The sequence below is a fragment of the Eulemur rufifrons genome, chromosome 30 (assembly GCF_041146395.1).
Source record: "Eulemur rufifrons isolate Redbay chromosome 30, OSU_ERuf_1, whole genome shotgun sequence".
Lineage (NCBI taxonomy): Eukaryota > Metazoa > Chordata > Mammalia > Primates > Lemuridae > Eulemur > Eulemur rufifrons.
In genome coordinates, this window is record NC_091012.1 from 97745266 (window position 1) to 97768031 (window position 22766).

At 36.3% G+C, this 22766-nt stretch overlaps 1 protein-coding gene across 2 annotated transcripts; it reads right to left on the reverse strand.

Annotated features, from left to right (window-relative positions):
* Window positions 1–8040: 8040 nt before the first annotated feature.
* On the reverse strand, window positions 8041–12293 carry UBQLN2 (ubiquilin 2). 2 transcript variants are annotated; one of them, XM_069462925.1, is made up of 3 exons: window positions 10822–12265; window positions 10607–10737; window positions 9992–10474 (listed from the first exon to the last, which is right to left on the reverse strand). In XM_069462925.1, exons 1-3 carry the CDS (start codon window positions 12039–12041, stop codon window positions 10167–10169), a joined length of 1659 nt encoding a protein of 552 aa, XP_069319026.1. In that variant the 5' UTR covers window positions 12042–12265; the 3' UTR covers window positions 9992–10166. The 2 variants fall into 2 exon arrangements, with proteins under 2 accessions (XP_069319025.1, XP_069319026.1); XM_069462924.1 differs by having other exon boundaries at window positions 8041–12293.
* Between the last annotated feature and the right edge of the window lie 10473 nt (window positions 12294–22766).

A 22766-nucleotide genomic window follows, 5' to 3' on the forward strand; every position in this document is an offset into this window, starting at 1 on the left:
ATAGGAGTCTTGTATTCAGTAAAAATATAAAGAATGCTTACAACTCAAGAACAAAAGACAAACAATCCAATTAAAAAAATAGGCAAAGGACTTGAACAGCATTTCTTCAAAGACAGAATACACATGACCAATAAGCACACGAAAAAATGCTCAATATGATGCAAATCAAAACCACAGAGATACCACTTCACAACCACTAGGATGGCTATGGCTATAATCAGAAAACAAAACAAAAAAATAACAACTGTTCGTAAGAAATGTGGAGGAATTGGAACCCTCTTACATTACTAGTGGAAATGTAAGAGGGTATAGCCAGTGTGGAATAATTTGGCAATTTCTCAAAAAGTAAAACACAGAATTTCCATATGACCTAGCAATTCCACTTCTAAGTATATATTCAAAAGAATTAACAGCAGATGTTCAAATAAAAATGTTCATATCAGCACTCACAATAGCTAAAAGGCAGAAGCAATCCAAATGTGTGTCAGTTGATTGATATATAAACAAATGCCATACATCCATACAGTGGAGTACTATTCAGCCATAAAAAAGGAATCCATGCTATAACATTGATAAGTCTCAAAAATATTATGGTAAGTGAAAAAGCCAGATATAAGAGGTCACATACTGTATTATTCCATTGATATTATATTCCAAAATAAGTAAGTCTATAGAGACAAGATACACATTAATAAATGGTTGCCAGAGGTGAGGAGAGGGGAAGGCAGAGAGACTGGTTCATGGATACAGGATTTCTTTGGGGGCTGATGAGAATGTTTTGGAATTAGATAGGGGTGACGGCTGTATAACACTGAATAAATACTAAATGCCACCGAATTTTACAATTTAAAATGGTAAATTTTATGTTATATGAATTTCACCTCAATAAAATAAAGGCAGCAAATTCCAACAACATAGATGAATCCCACAAACATAATGGTGTGTGAATGAAACCAGACACAAACGAATATACAATTGATTATTCCATTTATATGAAGGTCAAAAACAGGCAAAACTTCTATTCTGTTAGCAATCAGAATAATGGTTACCCTTGGGAGATAATTACTGGAAGGGGACATTAAGAGGCTTCTAGGGTGCTAGTAATGTTTTGTTTCTTTATCTGGGTGCTAATTACACAAATCTGTTCTTTTTGAAAATTCATTGATTTGTAGAGTTAGAATTATGATATATATACTTTTCTGTATGTATGTTATACTTCTATTTTAAAATGTACCTAAATAAGGACTGTGAGTTACTTGAAATTAGAGATATTCAAGTTGTGTGGCATAGAATTGAAGCATCAGGTGGATATTTTAAGATGATCTTTCTTAGCCCAAGGAAGCTGTGAGTCTATGACTTGCTCCAAATCACAAAAATAGCAAGTGTAGCAGTTTGACAGAAAGAATTAGGGCGAGGTATGCCTGTCTTGAGGGAAGGCCAGTTGGTCTGCTACCACAAGGCTTCCCAGATTCGCATTATCTAGGTGAACACTCCATGCTCAACAGCCTCTTCCTTTACCATGTAAGTTTAGATATTTGACTGAATGAGTCAAACTTATAGCTCTAGGTTTCATGATCCTTAGAAACCATACCAAGCTGACAGAACCTAGAAGGTAGTGATGTCTATTTTTAAATTTACTGTGTGCAATATAGCTCACAGGAAAGCATACCTTTTGCTCCAACATGATCAGTACATTTTTTCCTAGTAGGAAACCAAATTATCTGAAAGCTTCTTCCAGAATATGAAGTCAGGCCGGGCGCGGTGGCTCATGCCTGTAATCCTAGCACTCGGGGAGGCCGAGGCAGGTGGATCGTTTGAGCAAGATCCCATCTCTACTAAAAAAAAATAAAAAGAAATTATATAGACAACTAAAACTATATATAGAAAAAATTAGCCGGCCATGGTGGCGCATGCCTATAGTCCCAGCTACTCGGGAGGCTGAGGCAGGAGGATGGCTTGAGCCCAGGAGTTTGAGGTTGCTGTGAGCTAGGCTGACGCCACGGCACTCACTCTAGCCTGGGCAACACAGTGAGACTCTGTCTCAAAAAAAAAAAAAGAAAAAAAAAAAAGAATATGAAGTCAGAGCTAGGGGAGTTAACTACAGACGGTCCCCAACCTATGATGGTTTGACTTTATGACGATGTGAAAGTGATATGCATTCAGTAGAAAACATACTTACAATTTGAGATATTCAACACTTTATTCTAAAATAGGCATTAGATGATTTTTACCAACTGTAGGCTAATGTAAGCATTCTGAGCATGTTAAGGTTGTACTAAGCTATGATGTCCAGTAGATTAGGTGTATTAAATGCATTTTTTGATTTAACAATCTTTTCAATTTACAATGGGTTTATCCAGACAAAACCCCATCATACGCTGAGGAGCACCTGTATATGATTCTAACATCCCATGGCATTAGGGTCAAATATTAATAACATCAAGTGCCAAAACAGAGATTTACAGATGAAGGTACTGTCGGCCCCTGATGAACAATGTCTTTTGCATCAGTACCTCTCTTTTTCATGCTTCTTTCACTCAATAACCCATCTGAGCAATATGTTACACATTCTCTTTATAGACATGGTAAAGACTTCAGTTAATTGTAGCCTTGGAATCTTTAATCCTATTCAATCTCACCCCTTGTGTTTAAATATGATAGCTTTATCCCTTAGAGTAACTGTTTCCCAAGCAGGGTGCCCTAGTACCCGGGCTTGGATCCTAGGGGGTACAGCTGAGTAACATAAACCATTTACCCAGTAAGAGCAGAATTGTGATAAGCCATGATTAAGGAAACACTACAAGTTAAACTGGGGATGTCAACTTCTTTCCTCAATAAAAATGTTTTATACAGGGTAGGAAATGGCAAAATAAGAACCCCTCTCCACTTGATTCCTATTGGAAAAAAAACCTGAAGAATTCAAAATAGAAAGGAAAATTATATCTACTGAACTACAGAAGGTAATAAATGAAAATACTATTAAAACATCCCACTGATTTCCCTAAGTGAGAGGAGGGAGAGCTGGAAGCATGAGTAAGCTTCCAGAACAGAAAGAAACACCTCATTTGATGTCTGACAACATTTTCCCCTATGCCCCTCCTCAGCCCCAGTGATGTTTTCCAAGAAAAGTTGAGAATAGAGGCTGGATAAGAGTTTAAAAGAGAAAGCACTCCACTAATCAGAGACATATTTTTGCCTTCCCGGAACTAGCCTGGGAACAAGTCAGGGAAGAAAAAATCTCAGGACTCCAGGAACACCATTAAAACACCACATGCAGAGTAGCAGATCATGGTATACTCTCCTTTGGTCTCAATTACTTATGTCGAGTTCGTTGCCTAGAATACTGCTGCCTAGATCAACTGGCTGGATTCCAGGGAAGGAGGGAGAAGGGTACTAAACACTGACCTTTGTCATTTCTAAGTTCCCCATACCAGCTACATACTGATCAACCTGGATGTAAAAATATAAGAAGTTGTTTAAAAAAACGCTGAACATGTTTTCAAGAACGATTAAAAACCAAACAAAAAATTCTAAATAAAATATTAGCAAATCAAATCCAAGAGCACAAGGATGAGTCAACATACTAATAATGTAATTCAACAAATTAGTGTGTCAAAAAAATTTAAGAATGGTTATTCTTATAGCTGCCAAAAAGCATTTAATAAAATTCACTATCTATTCCTGACTTGAAAAATGTAACTCTGGAATTAAAAAACTCAATTTTCTTAATTTGAAAATTAAACAGCATTTATAAGAAACCAGTGGTAAAGATATTTAAAGTTGAAACATGAAATCCAGTTCTAATAAAGTCAGGAACAAGACAAGGATGTCTCCTATTTCCTCTGCCATTCAACATTATTCTGAAAGTTCTAGCTAATGCAATACAAAAAGGAAAAGAAATAAGAAAGAGAGAGATTCAGTAACTGAGCATCAACTTTTCTATATACTAGCAATAATCAATTAGGAAGTGTAATAGGGAAGAAAGTTTCTATTAACAAGAGCTATAAAATATCTAGAAATAAACTAAGAAAACTTAACAACAAAGGTACCATATATAAAAATATTATAAAACTTAACTGAAGGACATCAAATAAGACAAATGGAGAAACATACCACATCCTTTGATTAGAAAACCCAATTCTGCAAAAATGTTTGTTCTCCCTACATTAATCTACAAATTTAATGTAATTCCTCTCAAAATCCAATGGCATTTTAGGTGGTGTATGATATATTTGTTCTAAATTTATTCTGGAAGAAAAAATGCAAGAGAATGGCCAAAAGGCTTAGCAAAAGAACTACCACTACGAGGGGGCTTCCCCTACAAGATATCAAAAATACTATTACAGTACTTATAATGGTCTGCAACTGGCAGAATAGATATCACTGGAAAAGAACAGAGACTGAAGAAACAGACACAAGTAAATAGAGGACAGACACATGTAAATAGAATTTTGTATAAGATGATTATAAGATTTCAAATCAATGGGGAAAAGATAGGTTGTCCAAGAAAGGATGTTAGGAAACTTGGATATCTGTTTGGAGCAAAAATTAAATCCCCACCTTTAACCGTAAACAAAAACAAAATCCAGATGAAGCAAAAATTTAAACATAATAAAGTACTAACCTAAATGTAGAAGACTATTAATATTGCTACAACTTGGAGTGGGAAAGGACTTTTGGAATTTTTGTTTGGTTTTTTTAATGTGATATAAAACCTAGAAGCTCTAAAAGAAGAGACTGAGGGATTTGTACACAAAAAACTAGAAAACTAAGTGGCAACTTTCAACAAAGTTAACAGCCAGTTGATTAACTGGGGTAAACAAGGTATGGAGCCAATATGAAAGACAAAGAACTGATACATTTAATACATGAAGATCTCTTTGTATCAATGCAAAAAAAAATCTAATGTAAAAAAAAATCTAATGCCCCAATAGGAATATGGACTAACTCTGAACAGTTTATTTATATAACAAATAAAAATAGCCATTAAAGATGTAGGAATTTTTAACCCCACACATAAAAACATGGAATATAAAACAATAAAGATATATTTTTTTGCATACTAAATGGTCACAGATGGGAACAGAGACAATTTTGAGAAAGAAATAGGAATTCTACATTTTTTGTAGGGGTCTAAATGGATACAACTTTTCTGGAAGGCAATTTAGTATTATCTATTTATATTTTAAGTGTGCAAACTTTTTTACCCAGGATTCCACTTTTAGGAATTTATTTTACAAAAGTAACTGAATAAGTGAACAAAGTTAAATGTACAATTATGATAACCAGAGCAATGTTTATAAGGAAAAATAGAGAACAGTCTAAAGACCATTAATAGAGATTAATAAATTATAATATATACATACATTGTAATGTTATGTAACCATTGGAAAGAATAAAGTAAATCTCTGTTTACCAACTTGGAAAAATTATACATATATATTAACTAAAGTGTTAACATGTTCCCTCCACCCTCCCTTTGTCCTGGGAATTGAAATGTGGGTGAGGAAAGGGCTTTCATCTTTACTTTATACATTTCTGAAATTATTTTTTGTTTTTATAAGAAATCTATGCCACTTTTTATACTTGGTAAAAATCTGGGAATGAAAAATAAAATGTTTGTAATACAGAGTTAAATTTAAAAGGAAAGATTTAAAAAAGAGTATTTACAGTACATTTTTAAAATGTATATATGAAAAATGCATCAAACTGGGGGAAAATGCCATATTTATAATAGTAGTTATCTCTGGTTATGAGTGTTTTTATTTTCTTATGTTTTACATTTGAAATTTATTTTATGAGTATATATTGTTTGTATAATAATTATCATGAATTGGAAAATGGAAGATCAAATCAAAGAGGCTACCTGCATGTGAACATTTATGGCAACTTCATTCATAATCTCCAAAACTGGAAGCAACCAACATGTCCTTCAATAGGTGAATGGATAAACAAGTTGTAGTATACCAATAAAGTGGAATATTGTTCAGTGATTAAAAAGAAATGAGGTATCAAACCACAAAAAGACATCAGTGAATCTACCATCCCCCCACTACCCCCAGTCCATGGAAAAAAATGTCTTCCATGAAGCCAGTCCCTGGTGCCATATAGGTTGAAGACCACTGCTATATGATACTGGTAGATACATGATACTATGCATTTATCAAAATCCATAGAATTTTACAGCACAAAGAGTGAATCTTGATACATACAATTTTTCAAAAAAATCATTTAGGAGACTGAGGGACACTAGGGATGGAATGTAGAATATGACAAAACTATTTAATTGTATTAATATGTATAAACAACCTCACTAAAGGGTGTGGGAAGAAAGGTGCTGACCTAAGTAACTTTGGAAATCAGTGGAGTCTGTAAGACTAAAGGGAAAAGAAACTGTACATAAGCTCTCTACTTTATTGGATAAAGTTGTTTCCCATGGGTAACAATTCTTATACTGTCATTCACATGTACTGGAATTGAACAATTAAGTAAATGGATGGCAGATGGTGGAAGCCAGGTTTCTCACTGCTGCAGGTGAGAGGTTACAGCTAAGTAAGGGCAGGAAGCTTGTATGAGTCCCCTGGTAAATGTGAGACACAGGCCAAATGGACCTCCTAACACCCCAACCCAAATCTGATCCTTGGGCTAGGCCCTGACAGGAATTACTCCATTTATTCCTATTTTGAAAGTGCAGATCAACAGAATTTGGAGCAGGCTGCCCCCTCTCAGAGGGCAAGCTCAACCACACCCAAATAAATACAGGTGTCTCCTGATCATGGTTTCTCAACTAATATGTCAGTCTCAACCTGAAGCAAAAGTCTCCTTTAATGAAACAGCAGGGTTTGTTTCAATGTTGTATGTCTGCTCCCTCTTCCCCCCACCCCCACAAGTGGTAAAAGTATATATGATACCACATACCTGAAGTAGAGGCCAAAAGAGCAAATGAGGAAAGCCATCTTGGGGGTGAAGTTCTCCTGCTGGGCTTACCCCTGGCCCTAGCTCCCTTCCCACTACCTCATCCTGTTGGCTCACAAAGCCAGTGATATAAACTTACCCCACTCAGCCGTCCAGTATAAGTTTAGAGAGAGGACAACAACCCACTGAACAGTGAAAGGATACATGAAATAGCTCCACTTTTATTAGAGGGGTTGAGATAGCAGGTCAGGGTATACCCTTCTTGATTCAATGATGAATAAATGGATAAACTGTGGATCAATAATAGATGAAAAAAATCCAAAACAAAACAGAGCCTGTAAAAGCAACGTGCAACATAATAGGAGGAAATTACATCACTAAGAGATTGAGGAAGAACAGTTAAAAGTAATAAAAGAGGCCAAAATAGTTATAAACACCTATTAATAAATAAGAAAGCAGAGAAATGGTAGACTTAAAAAAATTAAAGACCTGTATCTTTTCAGAGAGAAAACAAAATATATTAAAAAGTAGATAAACGTTTGGCAAAGCTAATTAAGGAATTCTCTTCCTTGAATGCTGGAAAAATTCATCTGCCAAAACTCTCTAATCCAGGCCTTAGACAGTACCCAGTTTCTCCTATGGCAATTGATTTATTGCTATTTTCTATGGTCCAGTTTTAGTATTTATTTTCATATCAAATCACCCATGTTATTAAAAGTCTTAATTTATGATGGCAGATATTGTCTTTGTGATTATGTCAAACAAGCAGCATCATACAACAGTAAAATAATAAATCACCATTTCCTAAATTAGGGTTCTGAGGAACAATAATAGGCCAAATGCTATTGTGTTTAATAGAAAAAAAAAAGTGGCTCCTTACTCAAATAAGTTTGAGAAATGCTGAGTTAGACAAAGTTAGTATTTTTTTATAACTGAAGAATCTACTCTTTTTAAAAAATAATACAAGCCAACATTTATTGCACACTGAGTCTCCAAGAGGGATTTTAGTATACAGCATTTTGCAAACTTATTTGCCGATCTCCCAGAGGAATATTTTTTCACAAAACACATTTTTGAATTGCTACAGCAAACATATTCTGGTTAAAATGAGAAACAAGACAAAAATGCCACTGCCACTTTTATTACTTAGCACTGTTGTTGAAATATTTAACCTATGTAGTCAGAAACTATGGTATAAATTTTGAAATGAAGGAGAACATATAATTATAACATCATTGATACGATTGCTTACCAGGAAAAACTCAAAAGGATCAACTGATTATCTCTGAAATAGATTTCAATAAATTGCCAATTTAAAATAATCTTTGAAAATAAATTCTTCTCTTACATAGCAAAAACGACCACATAGGTAAAACACTTAAGAGCTCCCATTAGCAGTATCAATGTGTTCCCTATATGTATTACCTAGAAATACATTTGTTACAAAGTATATAGGATTTAAATAGATAAAATTCTCACGAAGGATATAGAAAGTTTTTTTTTTTTTTTTTACAATGCCACAACATACCATGTTTCTGGAAAGTAATGCAATTCTGTAGTTCTCACCATCATACCAACTTAAGACAATCCCAATCAAATTCCCAATTTATTTTTGGGAAAACCCTATTAATTGTAAAGTTCATCTGGTAAAATAAACATGTCAAAAATTGTAAAAAAATTAAAATAAAAAAGATCAGTAGGAGGATTCACCCTAACAGATATGAAATCATATTTCTAACTCAGTAACTACAGGCTGGTGTACTGGGGCTACATTGTTCACTGGAACTAAAAAGAATTCAAACACAGAATAAAGCATATATATGCATGACATTTCAAATGTAGGGGGAAGAGATAAATATTGGCTAACAACTGGCTAACGCTTTGGGGCAAAAAAAAATTTAGAATACCAAAATCAAAATAATTCCACATAGAGCAAATAAAATTTTTAAATAAAACCATAAAAGTTAGAGAAATACAAGATAACATTTATATAATCGTAGGGTGGGATAACCCTTCTAAACATGATCCTAGGGCCAGAAGGCAAAAAGGAAAAGATTTATCCATTTTTAAATTTTTTATTTTTTTTAGCCATTTTTAATGCATTTTTCCCTGTGCACAAGAGAAATAACTGATGAAGTCAAAAGATACATTTTCCTTTATACATAGCAGTTAAAAGTAATGCAAACATCACATGACACTTTCAGTGAAAGTTACATTTCTAATTACAAATCAAAATGCATATTAGGATCTCTTTATGGGAGAAGTTGAGAAGGAAGTGTTAGGTAAAAAGCACTTTCCTGGCATTACTACACTGATCCTTCAGGCTGCACAAAGATTAAGGTCATATACAGTCAATCTGCAAATGTTGACACAATATTACACTGTAAATTTTCTGTACAATTAAATGTATACTTAGAGATACCAGGATAAACATTTCTACTATATTTTAACCGAACTTGCCTAGCCAACATATTCACTGAGTTTATCAAAGATGCTGTAAGATTCTACAACATTGTTAGACATACCTAGCTCCAGAAATATTTCTTGTATTCTTTCTCGTTTTGGTTACACGTTATGCTCAAAGATTCTATTGTAATATTTTTAGATGTACAGTTCCAATTGTGCTTACTGTACTGTGTACAAATATAACAAAAAAGATCAGTGAATGGTATAAATCTTACAGCATTTTGCTAGCAAAAATACATGCCAAAGTCACAATAAGCAATATTGTACCACAAATTAGAGAGTTTCAAATAATTTGCTTCTGTTTTTAATATCTTCATTCTACATTAAATTACTATCATAGGCTAATGTTTAAAATGCAAATAAATTGGACATCTGTAGGACAAAACTTATTCACCCAACTGTGAAAGTTGATACCTGTTTCCAAAAATCACAATAAAAGCAGAATAAACAGAAGTGTTTGCATGCAACACCTTTGAGTGAAACAGCATTGATTCCCATCATTCAAAACAGAGAGGGAAGGAAACCAAAGAAAAGGAAGGAAACAAAGAGGGAGGGAGGGAGGGAGGGAGGAGGAAGGGAGGGAGGGAGAGAGAAAGAGGCAAAGGAGGGAGGGAGGGAGGGAGGAGGAAGGACTCCACCTTAAAATGCATCATATTAGATTTATAACTAGACAGATTTAAAAGAATCAAAATGAAAGTAAAGCACGATTTTGTGTGTGTGTGTTTAAAGATTTAAGAGCCATTATCAAAAATAAGATACATTTTTTTCAAGGTACAGAAATGTAATTATGATGGCTGGGAGCCCAGCAGCCTCTCAATGGCTGCATTGATGTCGCCTCCTGTTGCTATTAGGGCCTGTAAGTTTGCTTCACGGTTTAAGAACCCCATTGCGTTGAGCTGTTCCAGTTGTTGTTGAAATCTGACTTCCGGATTCGGCAGCTGTGGAGGATTTGCTCCAGCCAGAGCCTGCACCATTTGCTGAATGAACTGCTGGTTGGGTCCAGATTCTGATGTTGGACTTGTGGTTTCACTGGGTGCAGAGCTGGTCACGGTGGGCCCAGTGGGACCACCAGAGCTGGTGGAACCAGGGGGGCCTGCAGGGCCAGTGGGTCCTATGGGCCCAATGGGGCCTATGGGGGTAAAAGGAACTATAGGGCCTATTGGGCCTATGGGAGTGACTGGGCCTACAGGACCTATGGCGGTTCCCAGAACCCCCACCCCTACACCTGGAGTGAAGCTTGGAATGAGGCCAGGTGCTTCAGTGGCTAATGTCTGTAGCCCCTGCTGGATCTGCATTAAAGCCTGCATTGCTCTTGGATTTGACATGGCTGATAGTGTGTCTGGATTCTGCATCTGCTGCAGGAAAGCCGGGAGCTGTGGACGCATCTGCTCCTGCAGCTGAGGATTTGCAGTAAACAGTGGGCTATTCAGCATCATCTGTGCAGCCAAATCTGGATTCTGGCTCAGTGACTGCATCATGCTTCTCATGTAGGGCGCAGACAGCATATTCTGAATCAGCTGGGGATTTTCAGTTATCTGTTGCAGCAGGCTTTGCATTCCTGGGGTACTGAAGATGCTGGCAACATAATTAGCTGCAGCCATGGTGTTCCCAGTAGCACTGCTGGAACTACTGCCAGACCCACTGCCAGGGCTCGTGGTTGTGCTGGTGGTTGCAGGACTCTGGGTAGCCGGCGGTGGCGCCCATGGATTGGGTAGTGGATCTCGATTTTCTGTACGGGAAGGCTGTGTACCTTCCCCGGAGGAGGAACTGTTCCCCACCGAGGCAAATGGATTACCCCCAAACTGCTCTTGTGCAGCATTCAGCATCGGTTCTTGAATGTCAGTGTACATGCGCCGTAAAGCATTATAACCACCTGGGATGCTTTCGAGATTGCTAAGAGCCAGGTCTTGATTTCTCATCATCTCTTGCATCATGGCTGGATTCCTGGCGATTTCGAGGGTTTGCCTCATTATATCTGGGTTGTTGAGCAGGTGACTAATTTCTGGGTTTCTCTGAATCAATTGTTGCATCTGTGGATTGGCCATAATGAGCTGCCTCATCAAATCGGGATTTGAAAGCATGCTCTGAACAAAGGGATTTTCCATTATTTGGATCATCATCTCTGGGCTGGCCATGAGCTGCTGCTGCATCTGGCTCTGAAGCTCAGAGAAGTTGGTAGAGCTCAAGCCCAGGCTGCTAAGGCCTGCAAGTCCTCCCAGGCTCCCCAACCCAAACGGGTTGCTATTTGTGGAAATAGGTGTGGAGTTACTCCTGGGAGTTGACGCAGAGGTAGTATTAGTTCCTGCGGCATTGCTAGGCTGCGTGGACTGGCCCTGAGGTCGGTTCTGGCTTTTGATAACAAGGTGAACCGTCAGTCCATCATGGATGCCGTGCTGGATCAAGGTATCTTGATCTTTTAAGATTTTTCCAGCAAAAATCAGCACTAGCTGATCGGTTTGCGATTTGAAGCGTTTTGAAATCGCTTCCTTAAACTGCTGGACCGAGCTATTCTCGGGCACTGCGAATTCCTCTTTCTCTTTGGGGGTCTTCACAGTGACTTTGATGATTTTGGGCTCAGCTGGTGCAGCGGCTGAGCCTTGGGCCGAAGCAGGGCCGCGGGAGGGGCGCGGGGGGCCGCTGCTCTCGCCGTTCTCAGCCATGGCGGCCGCAGTGACGCAGGCGGGCAGGGAAGGCGCGGGCGAGAGAGAGCGAGCGAGGGAAGGAGGAAGGAAGGAGGCGCCGCCGCAGCGGGCTGGGCCGGACCAGACGGGGAGCGCGGAGCACTGTACCTCAGTGATGAAGACTGCGGTTCCCTGGTCCTCCAGTGAAGAAAGGGCTGGGCGTAGGCCGCAGGCTGAAATCTCCGCGCTCAGTTCTCTCGGCCGCCGCCGCCGCTGCCGCCGCCGCCTTGTGATCAGACCGCGCGCATTCCCAGCAACTCCCGCAGCCGCTCCGCCCGCTCCTCCCCGCCCCTGCCCCTCCCCCACTCCGCGCTTCCCTCCCCGCCCCCTCTGCTGACGCGGCGCCAGGCCCAGATTGATAGATTTGGCTTGGTCAAAATCAAAAACTTATGCACTGCAAAGAAAAGAGGGAGAAATGGAGACAGACAAACAAAGAGAGAAAGAAAAGAACAAAACAGTACAAGACAGGCGAAGCAGAGAGGGTGGGAGGGAGAAACGGAAGAGGGAGAGAGCCAGCTTCTGTAATCGACTTTGAAAGACCAATGGAGAATATATATTAGCAATCTGTAGGGTAGCGAAAGGATGAAAGCCTGAATGGAAGCGATCCCACGTCAAAGGCAAAAAATGAATGATAAAGAACTCCGACAAAGCAAAAAGGAAAGAGGAACAGCCCCAATGGGGGAAGGGGAGAAGACCGGGCAGGAGAGTGCATTTTACAAAAGGACTGCAAAAGGCAAATAGACATAAAAAAGGATAATTAATCTCTCTAGTAATCAAAGAAATTCAAATTAAAACAATGGGATTCCACTTTTGGCTTATAATATTGACAAAGATGAAAAATAATGAATGATAAACGTTACTGACGAGCTGAGAAAATGCACTCTCAGGCTAGTTGAAGTGTGAATTGTTATAATCATAGGGGAATTTGAAAATATGTATCAACATTTTAAATGTTTCCACCTTTATTTAGACATACTTCATCTAGACACTTCACCTAAGAAAATAATCAGAGAAGGATGCAAAAGTATGTATGTACAAAATATATATGCACTGTAGCATATAAAAATATTTTTTAAATACTTTAAATGTGTTTACATGGGTTTAGACAAACACATGATATTACCATACAATAAAATAATATGCATTATGTTTAAAAAAATGAATGGTTGATATAAAGTATCTCTAAAGGTATACATGAAGTAAACTGTAGTTACAGGTAAATCACAGAGTATTTTCACATTTTGCTTTATATATTGCTGTACAGTTAGAAACTATACAAGCATGTACGTTTTAAAATCAAAAATACAATAAATATAGTTATATTTTAAAGTTAATTTTAGAACAGTTGGTTGTATATATAAACTATGTGCATATGTAAAAAATCTGGAAGGCATTACACCAATATGCTAATGGTGGTTATTACTGAGTGCCAAAATTATGAATAATTCTTATTTTCTATTTTATAAGATTTTTAATTTCCTGATGTTTTTTATAAGTATGCCCTGCGGAAAGGTATTTTAGGAGAAGAATATAGGTAGAAATTGACAGGCACACAATAGTAGCAGCAGACATTGACATATTTACTTAATTTCATTACAGATTAAGTAAGAGCAACAAAGATATAGCAGTCCTGAGAAAGAGAACTTGAAACATGGAAGAAATAATTTCAAATGTACCTATATTTTTCTGAGTATACAGAAAATCCTTCCCCTCCCCCAAGGATCCAGGGAACATTTAATACCATTTCCAACACATTAGGTGACAAATAGCTTAATAAATTTCAAAATAAGAAAAAAATACAGGTATATGATATCTATCAATAGGGGAATGGATTAATATAGTATGATTACTATAATTAATAGAATACAGAGGTAAAAGAATGAACTAGCTTTAAATATATTAATATAGATCTCAAAAACTCAATTAATTAATAGCACATACCGAACAACATTCTAGTGGTATTTATAGATGTATTTATATGTATATGTGAAATATTCTAGTAGAAATATGCCAAACTTGCCCCTATGAGGAAGAGAAAAATGGAATAAAATATAGGACAGTCATTAAAGAGAACTTGAATTAAATCTGTAAAAATGCATTTTTATCTTTAAAATGGAAGCAAATATGGTAAAATATCAGCAATAGTTAATTCTAAGTGGTGAAAATATGAGTATTTGTTATAATATTGCTGTATTTTCTCAAAAATATAAATAAAATATTAAGAAAATATTATGGGCCGTGTTTAATTTCAGTAGAATAAAACTAGATATTAATAATGAAAGCATGAACAAAAAATCCCAACCATTTGAAAATTAAGACAAAACTGAATACTGAAACTAAACAAAGTCCAAAGTAAAGTCCTTTTTAGAAGTGGGGCGTGGTGGCTCATGCCTGTAATCCTAGCACTTTGGGAGGCCAAGTTGGAAGGACCACTTGAGACCAGGAGTTCAAGACCAACCTGGACAACAGGGAGACTTCATCTCTACAATATATTTTTTTAAATTAGCTGGGCATGGTAGCACACACCTGTAGTCCCAGCTACTGGGGAGGCTGAGGCAGGAGGCTCAAATTCCCTTGAGCCCCGGAGTCTGAGATTGCAGTGACCTATGATGGCACCACTGCTCTCTAGCTTGGGCAACAGAGTTAGACCTTGTCTCAAAAACAAACAAACAAACCACAAAGTTCTTATTAGAATAAATTTACAAAAATTACAAAAATAAAATTTACAAAAAAAAAAAATAACAAAAATAAATTTCCCAGCCGGGTGCGGTGCCTCAAGCCTATAATCCTAGCACTCTGGGAGGCCGAGGAGGGAGGATCGTTTGAGGTCAGGAGTTCGAGACCAGCCTGAGCAAGAGTGAGACCCCGTCTCTACTAAAAAAATAGAAATTAGGTAGACAACTAAAAATCTATAGAAAAAATTAGCCGGGCATGGTGGCACATGCCTGTAGTCCCAGCTACTCGGGAGGCTGAGGCAGAAGGATCGCTTGAGCCCAGGAGTTTGAGGTTGCTGTGAGCTAGGCTGACGCCACGGCACTCTAGCCTGGGCAACAGAGTGAGACTCTGTCTCAATAAAATAAAATAAAATAAAATAAATTTCCCTATTCCTGATGTGAGCACTTTGTTAAGAATATAGATTTCTAGGCCTCCACCTGAAACCTAGTGAAATAAACGGTGTGCAGGAATCTGTATTTTTATCAAGCTCCAGTTTAACAATATTTGATTTATGTAGTAGTATGTGGATGAACTCAGAGTCAAATTTATACACTCAAAGACCTTAAATACCAAACAAGAAAGAGTGAAAATAAGCAAATTCGGTATCCAAATAAAGAGGACAAAATAAAAACAAAAAAAGGAGGGAAGTGGAGTGTCAACTACGAAATGATAAAAGTAAATGTTAATAAATTAACAGGAAAAGTAAAATTTGTTAAGTAAATCTAAGAAATTATCTAATGAAATAAGCCATATACATAAACCATTATTATTAATAGCTGGTGATTCTCTTAGCTTACAATTCATTTACCGAAGTACACAGCAGGAGGGCAAAAGCACACTCACACACCCCTCCTTGCTGAAACCTCACACAAGCACATTTCTTTGAATTCTTTTCCTTTATGCTATAAATCATGTGTTTTTTTTGACATTTTATTACAAAATATATCCATTTTAATGTTTTAAGTTTTCAATGAAATAAAATTAACATTCCAGTAGTTGAACATACATGCCTTCACTTAGTGAAAAGCACAGCATTAATTAGTTGAAATTTAAAGAAAAAGCAATAAGACAAATATAAAAACTAGTATTGTGTAAGTATATTTAATCACAGATATACGGTATATTTTTAAAAAATTATGAGAAAATACTTTGTATAAATATGGGCTAATAACAAAGAAAAACTGCTGACTGTATTACTTTGCTAGGAAGATACTGTCATGTGTCCAAAATATATTTAAAAATTAGAAAACCTTAACAAGCCACATCAAAGACATATAAGAAAATGAACAAGAAATTAAATAATTAGCTATTTTTTTTTTTTTTTTTTTTTTTTTTTTTTTTTTTTTGAGACAGAGTCTCACTCTGTTGCCCAGGCTAGAGTGAGTGCCGTGGCGTCAGCCTAGCTCACAGCAACCTCAAACTCCTGGGCTCAAGCGATCCTCCTGTCTCAGCCTCCCGAGTAGCTGGGACTACAGGCATGCACCACCATGCCCGGCTAATTTTTTTCTATATATATTTTTAGCTGTCCATATAATTTCTTTCTATTTTTAGAGGTGGGGTCTCGCTCTTGCTCAGGCTGGTCTCGAACTCCTGAGCTCAAACGATCCGCCCACCTCGGCCTCCCAGAGAGCTAGGATTACAGGCGTGAGCCACCGCGCCCGGCCAATAATTAGCTATTTTTAAAACCAGCTTTCCTGTTCATGGTGGCAGCTGAGCTTATGTTCTTACCAGTTCTCTTTACCAAATCCCACTGAAGTGACAGAAATAAGAAAAGCAATAAACCCCTAACAATGTTGGAAAGGTGGAAAGAGTGCCATCAATCATCATGTCAAATATTAAAATAAATTCTAGATTAAAAATAAAATCATAAATAGTGCAGAAAATATTAGAGCAAGTATTTATGTAACTGAGGCATGGTGACAACCTTTCTAAAATAACAAAAAAAAATCACAAATGGAAAGATTAATAGATTTCATCAAATAAGGATCTTAAACTTCTATATGTCAAGAATACAAGAAAAATTAAAAGGTTAAAGACAAACTAAAAATATTACAACATATATAACACGTGAGTTCTACCCATGACATACACACATTTCTTACAAATTAAGTTTTTACAAATGAACCCTCTGTGATACAAATAGAAAAAGGACATTAACTAGTGTCTTACAAAAAGGAAAAAATGTCAGAAAGAACAAGAAAGGAAGGAAGGGAAGGGAAAAAAAAAGAAAAAATATTGTTTTTTTTTAATTTCAACATATTATAGGGTTACAAATGCTTAGGTTACATATATTGCCTTTGCCCCACCCAGGTCAGAGCTTCAAGCGTGTCCATCCCCCAGACAGTGCACACTGCACCCATTAGGTGTGTATATACCCATTCCCTCAACTCATGGTGGATAACAGACTTAAACCTAAGGCATGAAACTATAAGAATTCTAGAAGAAAATATTTTATCTTCTTTAAATAAATAAATACAAATTAAAATATCTGGGAAGCTTTTTTTGTCTATAAAACTTTTAAAAATGTATAATATCCGGTCTTGACAGTCAATCCATACTGCCTAGGTTCAAATTGTGTTTCCATTATCTCCAATCATTAGCTACATTATGTTGGCAAGTAACCTAACTTTTCTATACCTCAGTATTCTTCATCTGAGAATAAATGAATAGCTGCTTTGAGAATCAAATAAATTCACATATTTTAAGCTCTTAGAAAAGTGTCCTCCTCATAGTAAGCACTATATGAGTATTATTATTACTATTATTATTTTTACGGGAAACAAGTACTTCATACTCTGCTGAAAATTAAGTTACTTGGTAGGTACATCTTATTTGAAGGGAAATTTGCTAATAAACACTAACATTTTAATAAAATGTGCAATTTTACTGAGCAATTCCACTTTTAGGAATTTATCCTGAGGCAGCGATTTCTGCTACTGAGTTCTTGAGATGATTTTACTAATTAAATGTTTTGTCTTCCAGGACTGTATCTTCAGATCCTAAGGGAAATCCTATGATTGTTCCCTACTTCTATTTATGCACACAGGAGCAAATAATACAGTCAAAACTAGAGAGATAATATTGTAGAATAGTGGCAAGAGTGTAGACTTGAGCTAAACAGACTAAAATTTCAAGTCCAGCTTGGTCCCTTGTGGTTGTGTGACCTCAGAGCAGTTCATTCACTTCTCTGAACCTCAGTTTTTTCATCAGCAAAAGTGGGACTAATATGCACACCCTTCAGGGTTGTAGTTACAGGAAGTACATACATGAGATAGACAATAATTTCTCTGACACACACCCGTCTTTGAAAGTAAAGCAAATGAAATAAGTTTACTGTTGGTAAATTAAAGTATGAAATCAAAAACAAAACATAACAAAAATCACAAAACTAGTAAAGGATCAAAGCAGAGATAATAGTCTATCTGGCAAATCTGTATTCTGTTCTGGTGATGTACTTTTAAATTACCTATCATTCTTGTTCTGACCCCATGCTCCCTATAATCTGCTAATAATTTTGCTTTTTCATTTAGTTTGTGTATTAAGAAAGAATGTATAAGTAAGGCTTTCTTGAATGTCCAGAGATTCTGTTGTCATACACCCACTTTAACCTCTAGAGCTATGACATAAATTACAAGCTGGCAACTCCTAGGGTGGCTTTGACCTGCCAATACCTAAAACTTGGCAATTTTCTCATGCAAATCCATATTTGAAGTTTCTCTTTCAAAATTAAATGATCTGGCTTCACTGGGCTCATACACTTGAGGGGCTATAATTTGACTGAAGCTGAATAGTGGATGCCTCCTTTAGATAAGGCATGTATTCTGATCTGCCAATCTCCAACAGTTCTACTTCATTTATTTCCTTATCTAGTTGGCGCCCTAAGCATGGGAATTTTTGATCCTTTAAAGGAGAAGCTCAATAAGCTTTCCCTTCCCTCATTCTATCTCCTGAAGAGATGGAGGCACTGAAGCACTGAGGTGAGTTGAAAAAGACCAGGAACATAAATTGGCTCACTTTCTTTAGGGTGGAGTATTCACCCCAGGAGGAGTATAGCCTGTACTGGGGCAAATACTCCTATTCAGATGATGATGATTATGATGATGATAGCTAATAATTTCCCTTCAGTTTATCTTTCCATGTCTTTTACCTTCAGAGTTATATGATCTGAGGGACTTACAGTTGAAAACTGGGGCTTGAGAAAACATGAGATGAGAGTGAAAGCCTCACTGTGCTATGTAGAATGTGATTTTATATTATAAACTATACCATAAGTTGCATCTCATGAGTGCCTTTCAAAAGAATATAGAAGAACTAAATTCCTTCAGGATTTGTAAAATCAACAGAGAGAGAATTAAGACAAAAATCAGAGGTAAAAGAAAAATGTTCAGGTACAATTAAAAATGGGCAATATACGTCACCTAAACTTTTGTACCCCCACAATATGCTGAAATAAGAAAAAAAAAGTAATATGGAGGACTGGGCATAGAAAAGAAAAGTAGAAGAGTGGGTGTTTTATCCAAAGGTAGAAATGAGCAGAATAACTGCTGTTGTCAATAAATCTAATTCAGACCATTAAGGTAGAAATGACTGACAAAATAGAAGTGTCAATAGAAGATGAATATGAGGCCATCAAGGCCTAATCCCTTTAAGAATAGAATGGTGGCCACAGGGGATTTTGTAGCTATTAAAAATGCTCTGGGACTGATGCTATTTTATACACACACACACACACACACACACGCAGACACACACACACATACACACACACACACACACACACTCACCTAAAGCAGAAGATAACTTTTCAGAACAGCCCTATGAAGCCTATTTAACTTACAGCATAGTTAAGAGTTGACATTAGCTCTACTATAGTCAAATGGAAATGTGTCACCATTGAATACAAATCAGAATACCAACAGAAATTTACCAAAATGTAAATCAGAATACCAACAGAAATATATCTGGCAGCAGTGGGAGGAGGCGCTTTCTCCACATGCATCACATGTGGATTCCCAAGACTCTACCATCAGTGGAGAAAGTCATAAAAAAGAAAGAAGATACTTGGGAATCCCCAATGGCAATAGAGAAATAAAGGGAGTTGAATTTTAGTTGAATTGTAAAACAAGCACTCTGGGAGGCCAAGGCGGGCGGATTGTTTGAGCTCTGGAGTTTGAGACCAGCCTGAGCAAGAGTGAGACCCCATCTCTACTAAAAATAGAAAGAAATTATATGGACAGCTAAAAATATATATAGAAAAAAAAAATTAGCCAGGCATGGTGGTGCATGCCTGTAGTCCCAGCTACTCGGGAGGCTGAGGCAGAAGGATTGCTTGAGTCCAGGAGTTTGAGGTTGCTGTGAGCTAGGCTGATGCCACGGCACTCTAGCCCGGGGCCACAGAGTGAGACTCTGTCTCAAAAAAAAAAAAAAAAAAAAAAGAATTGTAAAACAAATCTCTTTAAGGTGACTGCTTTCAGAAGACAAATCTATATGTGTGATAAATATGGTGGCTGGTTTTTACTTTTACATAACCTGATGTCTTCAGATTGGCATCTGTAGATGGCACCTATTAATGAGTTACGATGTTGCAGTCCAGACTCATCAGCCATTGAAAATACCCAGGTACAAACTGAAGGAGAATGCAATATTTATTGGAAAAGTCTTGTGGTCTATGGATGGTGAAGGGTAAAACAGAGATAGTGTGCTAGAATTAGGAAAGTTCAAACTCTTATGTTGATGGTAAAAATCAGTAGTGACAATAGATATGGAAGTGGTTGCAGTATTATCTAAGGCAATGATCTTTAAATTTTGTCTACACAGTCTTTTCAAACAGTAGGAGGATAAAGATAGTTTAAAAGGAGTAAATTTTTAAATACTTGATTTCTATATATCTTCTTTCCTAAAACTGATCTACCAAAAAATGTCCCTGAGGTCAAGGCATCCTCTTTCATAATTGACCCTTCCTCTCTTTACAAAATGAATGCATACGTCTGTCACATACTCAGGATTTTACAATGATACATTGCCCATTGCCCCTGGGTGTAAAAACCTTGAGGCAACAAAGGAGTAATTTGAAATGTATGTTACTGTTCATATTGAGAAACTGATTGACTCTAATGACTACATAATAAATCCTTTTGCAAGTCCGTGATTTCCAATTTTTGCCTTGGACAAAACTGAAGAAGGACCTAATTGAGTTGTCAGCTGATAGGTCATTAAAATAATTTATGAAGATAGATTATTATGTGATTTTGGCATATTATTTGTAAGGAATTCAAAGATCGAGGGAAGTATTGTAACAAAGTCCTTACATTCCTATTTATTCATTTATTTATTAAAAGATTTCAGTGCTTATATTTATAAAAACACAGAAAAGCAAAATAGGTGTTAGCAATGAGTAATTTTCATGTTTAGATAAATAAACTAATAGAAAACAGCTCCCAAATTAATTTCCAATTAAACTTTATTTTTATATTTAATATGTATCAAAGTTGGTAATATATTTATGTTCTTGATCAACTGTGTACTGGCAATAATTGTAATGATAATACAGAACAAGTTCTTCAACAATTTTTTCTTTATTTCTTTGGTTTTTTAAAGTCATTTTTAAAATTATTTTTAATTGACATAATAATTATACATATTTATGAGGTACAGTGTGATATTTTGATACATGTATACAATGTCTAATAAATCAAGGCATAGCATATCCATCACCTCAAACATTTATTACTTCATGTGGTGGGAACATTCCAAATTCTCTCTTCTAGCTATTTGAAAATAATACAGTAAATTATTGTGAAATATAGTCACCCTGCAGTGCTATAGAACACTAGATCTTATTCCTGCTATCTAGTTATATTTGTGTATCCCTTAAGCAACCTTTTCCTTTCTCCCCCTCCTTCCCACCTCTAGTAACCACTATTCTACTCTCTACTTCTACAAGATCAAATTTTTTAGTTTCCACATATACGTGAGAACATGGAGTATTTATCTTTCATATGGAACAATTATCCTTTAAAATTAATTTTAATTTCTATATTTTTTGTGGTAGAGAAGTCTGAACAAAGTGATCAATGAAAGGCTTTTTAACATAAAATATATAAAATTAGAACAAAAATTCTGTGTAGAAAATTAATAGAAACATACATCAAAGGAAAGAAAGGAACAATATAAATTTTCCAACTGTTAGGAAGAGTCTATTATTGTATTTTAAACATGAATGAGGTGGATCTCAAGTTGCTACAGTATTTAGAGTCTGTTGGATACATTTAAGAGAGTGACATAACAGTTTAGTTCAAAATGTCAATATTCATAATATCACAGAAATTACATACTTGCAATTATTTAAATATATGATGACAAAGTTTAGATGTGAACTTAAATATGTGTGAGGGGGTATGTAGTTGTTTAAAATTCTTGTAGACGGTCCATAAGCAAACATGTTTGAAGATTCAAGTGTTGCCTTGCTGGCTTTGGTCATTTGCTTTGCAGGTTGAAAGGCTCACTTTTACCAGTGTCCAGAATAGTTCAGGCCTGAGAGACTGACTCAGGCAAGTGAAAAAGCAGATAAGACTGAGATAGCCACGAGAAAGTCAATTTATTAGTTTTCAATAAGAAACAGCACTGTGACGCCTACTGGAAGTACTCACGCCTATGCATTCAGTACAATTTCCCCTTGAAAAGCTAAATAGAAAGCCAAATAAAAATCAGAACTAGAAAATTAGAGCTATTTGATTGTCCTTTGAATGTAAATTATAAGCCAAGCACATCATTAATCAGAGTAGACAAAAGCAAAATCATCTGAAAGATGTGTGATGGGATATAGTAAGATGGTTGTTAGGTAAACCATGATTCATAAGATCATAAACTAAAAGTTTAATGGCATAAATTCCAACTAGTGCAGTGCATCCATCTCCCAACAGAGATGGCCTTGCTTATGGGATTGGAAATACTAGAAGTCAATTGGCTAAGACACCATTTTCTACTGGG

Bases quoted from the DNA above. Each gene is read 5' to 3' on its own strand.
- UBQLN2 (XM_069462924.1), bottom strand. From the start codon at position 12,041: ATGGCTGAGAACGGCGAGAGCAGCGGCCCCCCGCGCCCCTCCCGCGGC.